The sequence below is a fragment of the Camelus dromedarius genome, chromosome 10 (assembly GCF_036321535.1).
Source record: "Camelus dromedarius isolate mCamDro1 chromosome 10, mCamDro1.pat, whole genome shotgun sequence".
Taxonomy (NCBI): domain Eukaryota; kingdom Metazoa; phylum Chordata; class Mammalia; order Artiodactyla; family Camelidae; genus Camelus; species Camelus dromedarius.
The window spans coordinates 18,910,717-18,916,722 of NC_087445.1; the positions used below are offsets into that span (position 1 = coordinate 18,910,717).

The 6,006-nt window shown below is 39.7% G+C and overlaps 1 protein-coding gene across 1 annotated transcript; it reads right to left on the reverse strand.

Moving 5' to 3' along the window:
* Positions 1-637: 637 nt before the first annotated feature.
* KLHL9 (kelch like family member 9) lies at positions 638-5,025 on the reverse strand. Its single transcript, XM_010999248.3, has one exon. The coding sequence runs from the start codon at positions 4,478-4,480 to the stop codon at positions 2,627-2,629; it is 1,854 nt and encodes a 617-aa protein (XP_010997550.1). The 5' UTR covers positions 4,481-5,025; the 3' UTR covers positions 638-2,626.
* Between the last annotated feature and the right edge of the window lie 981 nt (positions 5,026-6,006).

Below are 6,006 nucleotides of genomic sequence, written 5' to 3' on the forward strand. Positions count from 1 at the left end.
TAATAGAAGTTAACTTTTGAACTTATCAAAAACTAAAACAAGAAATAAAATGTTAACAGAATGCTGTGTGCTTGCAATTTTTATCCTTTTTAAAATATTTTTCCAGTCTGAATTTTCCGTAAAAAACTACCAGCTTATAAAAGAAAAACCTCTTTCCATTTAATTCAAAGTCACCTAAAATTTCCATGCCTGTAAGGAAGGAATTCTAGATTTAATTAGTAGTATTAGCATAGCCATCAGCCAACTGTTTTATGATTACTATGAGACCTGTAGCTACAGAAAATTATAGAGTAAAAAGATGAGAGCTGGGACATGTGAGGCTGGAGGTAGCAGGCATAGGTGGAGTAGTTAACTTACCAGGTTAAACGATAATTTGTTAACTACAAAGCAACATGGTTAAACATAATAAAGGGCAGAAGTCTTTTTTCAACACGGGAAAGAGAAAAGCTTGTACAGAAGCAGAGCATCTCAGCACATCAGAATTAGCATCAAAAACCATGTAAAAAATAAAAGAACCGTAGCAAATTTATACCCAAAAGGTCAAAATACAAAAAGATAGACAAGTTTGACCTAAAAAAATAACTGGCTCTGCCTTTGTAAACCTCTAAGACTGAGAAAAAAAATAAATACAAGCGAATGCCAGTTAAATTATATTTATTATATAAAGAGATTCTATTACTTGATATGAAAAAAAAGAGCAACTCCAATATGTATTACAAGGGCAAATGACATGAACATTTGATCAAAGAGGAAACAGAACTACTCAAAAAATACAAATATTTAAACTCACAATCAAGGAAGTAATTGGGATGCTCTTTCTTGCTTATCCAATGCACAAAGTTAATAGCAATTTCTACTTTTTCTATTTCCTAAATGTACTCAAATGTGCTATTTTTAGTAATAAAAAATGAGTTTAAAAAATTAGAAGTATGAAAATTTCTGTCAATGCAGAAATCATAAAATGCATTAAAATGAATCATCACCTATATGGGCAGTAAGGTTCAGATCCCTTGAAGCCAATTGCTTTTGTCTTGGTTCCTGAGTTTTATTATGGGATTGTCAATAAAGAGGTTGTTTCTGATTTACACTATGACAATCTCCCAAGTACAGGGACATAAATATGTATGTATGTAAATGATATATGTATGTAAATGATATATGTAAATTTTTTCTTCAGGTAGACAATTATTCCAGGGAAGTACCTCTTTAGATTCTTCAGAATCACTCACTTCAGAGGGCTCCTTTGATTCCATTTGCTGATAAAGTCCCATTAAGATTCCCCCCATGTGGTTCTCAACCAGTAGGGATGCCCTTGGTATTGAAGAGGCTGAAGATCTACTTCAGTACTGCCTGCAAGACAGCAGTATCCTAGGCTTTCTATAGCTGACTTCTTAGGGAATCTGAAGTTGGTCCTGTCCTTTAGACATAGCCAAAAGGACATTCTTCTGATTTCATACAAAACAGTACATCTCCTGCTTGCTTAGATCATAAACTTGAGCCAGATCACACAAAGCTCAGGATGCACATGGGCTGGAGCAGAACCAGGGCAACCACCTCAAATCAAATAGTCATGTTTGAATGACTAAGTTGAGAGACTGAACTTAAAATCCTGTAACTTTGTTCAACATTTCTTTGCCTTTTCTCACGTAGTAAGTTTTACTGAACAAAAAGGTGGAAAATAGTAGAGCCTAAACTTACTTAGCAAAAGCAATTCTCTGAGACTTCAACTTTGCTAAATAACCTGTATAAAAGCGACGCTACAGAAAGCATACAAGCAGAAAAAGTAATGTAAGTTTCATGTTAAGTAACAATGTAGTCACATGGCAAATCTGGTTGTCAATTTAGTATGCTGTAGCCCTTATCTACATCAATTCACTAAGACTACACACACATCTACTCTCTAGTAGTGAATTCTCATTTGAATAGAAACAGCTGCTAGGTGGAAGAATTTAAATTTAAAAACAACTTCACTATAGCTGAAGTGCCAAATTAAAAATTATGTATGTATGCATGTATATACATATGTAAGTGTGTGTGTGTGTGTTCTCTCTCCCCTCAGAAAGCGATACGAAACCCTGACGTAGGGTATACTGTTTAATATTTTTGAAATGATTATTTCTCTGGTCTCCCTAAAAATCTTCACCTATTCTGAATGTACTCACACAATCTGGTGAGTTGGCAGCTATATGAAAATATGAAATTTCAAAATACGATAAAAGGGAGGTAGCTAATAAAACTTGGCGATCTTTTTTTATTATTATTTTAGATTAGAGCAGGTAGCCTCCCTTCAATGTTTTGCAAAGATGAAAACTCAACTTTGAAGCAAAATGAACAAAATTATACATTTACTACAATCACCTACAATTTGACTTACACAACACCACAAAAAGACATCTAACAAACGTTTTTCTACTTATCTTTTTACTTGTGTTATAACAGCTGGCTATGTTGAATATATTTTCAGAATACATTTGTTAACCATTTGATAAACATACTAAGCCAAATAACACAAATAACAGCAATTACCTTTTTATCTAATAACTGTACCAATCACTGTAGGAAGATACAACCGAAGGGGAAGTATGGGATCATTCATGACGCACTGCAAAGGTATTACACTTTAGTCCTAAGAATGATCTGAGGGTGCAGAAAGAGGTGACTCTCTAGAAGGTGACCCAGGGTTTTCTTCAGGTGGAAAAACTGTAAGAGTACAAGCTCGAATGCCACCAAGTGACTCTGGAAGGTCAAAAACTTTATGCCACTCATCCTTTTCTGGGTCATATTTCTGGACAATTTCTACCATACAACGATTATTCCAAGAATATCCACCTACAACATAGATTTTATTTTCAAAGACAGCAACTCCAACATCACTTTGACCTCTTAACATGGCAGCAATTGGTGTCCATTGGTCAAGGGTTGGTGAATAGTATTCACAGCTTAGAACATCATCATAATCACTTGTTCCTCTGAAGTGATTGCCACCAATGACGTAGAGCTTGTCTCCAACTGTACACATGCAATGCAGACCTCTGACTGTAGTCATTGGAGCCTTCTGTGTCCATTTGTCTGTATCGGGGTCAAAGCACATGAGCTCATTTTGGAAGGTGTCATGAGTAATTCCTCCTGAAATATACATTAAGCCTCCATACACTGTTCCAGCATGGCCGTAGTGGGGTTCACTCATTTTTGCAACATAGCTCCACTCATTCATTCTTGGATTGTAACATTCTACTGTGGCCAGTTCACCAGCTGCACTTCTCCCACCAACCGCATACAAGTGTCCTTTGAGAGCACTCAAGTGGAAAAATGTGCGCTTTTCATTTAATGATGCAACCTGCATCCACTTATTATACCGAGGATCAAATCTGAAAACTGTATCTACAGCAGTTTTTCCTTTTGTATCATAATTACTCTGACCACCAACGACATAAAGAAAGTTTCCAATGACAGCAATGCCATGTTGGTAACGAGGCGCATCCATGGGGGCTAAAGATCTCCACTCTTGAGCCCTTTCATCATACATGCGTAATTCTTTACTGACAACCAGCTGCTGCCTCAAAACCCCTCCTAATGTAACCAAGTGAGTCGAGTCAGATCGAATAGCAGTTCTATCTGACTGCATCACTGGCTGCATATATGGCATCATTTGGTAATTGCTAGCTTCCAAAAGCAAATTCACACAGGTATTGTCTGTTCTCATGAAATCTACTGTCTGCACATAATTGATGAGGTCCTGTGGTGTCATCAGTGGGAAACGAATATTCTTCATTAATTTTGCAGCATAATCCATCCGGGGGTCTTCCAACCTTAGCCAGCGACAGGCAGCCTTGAAGAGCTCAAGCTCAGTACAGTGCTTAAGACTATTGCTGGAAAGCACAAAAGCAAGCCGTTCAAAAGGGAGCTTTAGAAACTCCCCAGTACCCAACAATGCAGGAAAATTCTTCAGAATGAAATTATTGACATATTTATCTACTTCTATAAGATTGTAGGTGTTGGCAATTCGTCCAACTTCAACACAGTTATCTAAAGAGACTCCTGAAATAAGAAATACTTTACAGAAGTCTAAAACAGGTAAAATTTGTAAAAAGCTGGCAGCTTCAAGTGTGTCCTGAAGATTGTCCATATTAAGAGAAAGTTTTGCAGTATATATAAAATCAATTATTTTTTTCAGACCAACTTTGTTAACCCCATGAAGCTTAATGCACATTAAATCTTGTTCTTTCATTCCACCTGTGAACATAGCCTTGAAATAATCACTAGCAGACGCCATCATAGCTCGATGAACCGGGAAGATTTCATCTCCATCACCTGGTACCAGGGTCACATCACAAAGCAACCCTTCTATTCTAAGCTGATCAAAGCCTTGCAATACCACCGAACTGTGAGTATTGCTGGTGAAAAAACGTGTAGTTCCTGCCTTACAAGGCTGTAAATGGGCAGAGACGCCCATTTCACCGTTACCAAGAGACACTTTCATGTGAAAGCCTTCCTCTTGCACAAAGATGTGTTCCGGACAGAGGTTTCTGAAAGCTTTAAAGGAAACGAGGATGTCCCAAGAGCAAGAGAGCTCGCTTTCCTTATCAAGGGCAAACAGTCACTCAGAACACACCAGTCAACCACTGAAAACTGTTCTGCGGCCGTACCACAAAGGGCTACGGACCTCAAATCGGATTATTAAGCGGACGATTCATCACCTGAAGGCAGTTAAGGGACCCGGTTCACCTCGTCCGGCCTGCGCGGCTGCTCCTCCCGCAGTTCTGCTCCGGGCCAAGGGGGAGGTGCCGCCACGTCCTGAGGCTCCGTGGCTCGCTCGGCGGCGAGGCCCGGCACCTCAGAGAGCGGCCCGCTGCGCCCTCCGTTGTCCCTAAAGCGTCGCCGTGGCTACGGGCCCGTCCTGAAGCAAGGGCCTGGAACAGGGACCTGGGCCTGGAACACGGGCCGAGCCCCGGACGCCGAGCCGGTCCTTCCGGAAAGGCCTGGTCCCAGGATCCCCCGGGCTAGGAGCGGCCGTGGCCGCTACTGCGGCTGCGCGGCCCCGTGACACCACCAGTGGGCGGGCGTACGGAGTAGGGGGTGGGAGGAAATGCGCCGGGCATTGAAGGGCGGGGGCTGGGGAAGCGGGGCTGTGCAGGGTGGGCGCGAGCCGTGCCCTTGGTCACTTTGTACACGGGACTAAATAGGCCCGAACGGGTGGTGGTATATTATGCTGCATGTTTAGTATAAACCTTTCACGGCAGCTGAGTTCTCTCCGCAAAGGCATACTTTGAGATTTACACTTCCTGGCTTCTGCCTTTTGAGTAACAATGAAATGCGGCTTTTGGAGAAACTGAAAGGAAACCTAGCAGAAGGTATAGAGGAAAGATGCTTAAAGCTTTTACCCTATTAAAAAAAACTGTAATTCTTACCCCATATAATTTAACTGACAACTTCAATTATAACTTTGGTTCATATTTTCAAATTTTAATCATTTAAAACATGTCATTTGCCTCTTTTCACTGTGACAGCTTAATGTAAATAATACTGCCTGAATTTTTGCCTCGCAATGGAATTCCACTATAAGTAAAATTTTCGTGCTTTTATTTTCCATCACAAACGTTTAAACGGATCTGTAACTACGCATACTATAGCTTCCTTTTCCCATTATTTATTCCTGAATATATACCTTCTTGTCCTCCACTATTTTATAGACTCTGGGCACAAAACCTTCCCTGTTTGGGGATAAATCCTAAGCACAGAATACTGTTTGAAGACATAACTTTTTTCCCCAAAATACTGTTACCAGCAATGTTTGAGTGTGTATTTCGTCTCTACTGATCTTTCACTCTGTGGATGTTTCACTTACATTTTAAAAAACTGTAGTTAATTAACTTACGTTTTTAAAATTACTAGTAAATTGAAATTTGCGCACGTGAATAATTATACTTTGACAAAATGGCTTCCAACACTTCCCACAGTTTGAAGTTATTACTGTCATTTAAATCCTTACAGTTTCTTTATGCATAT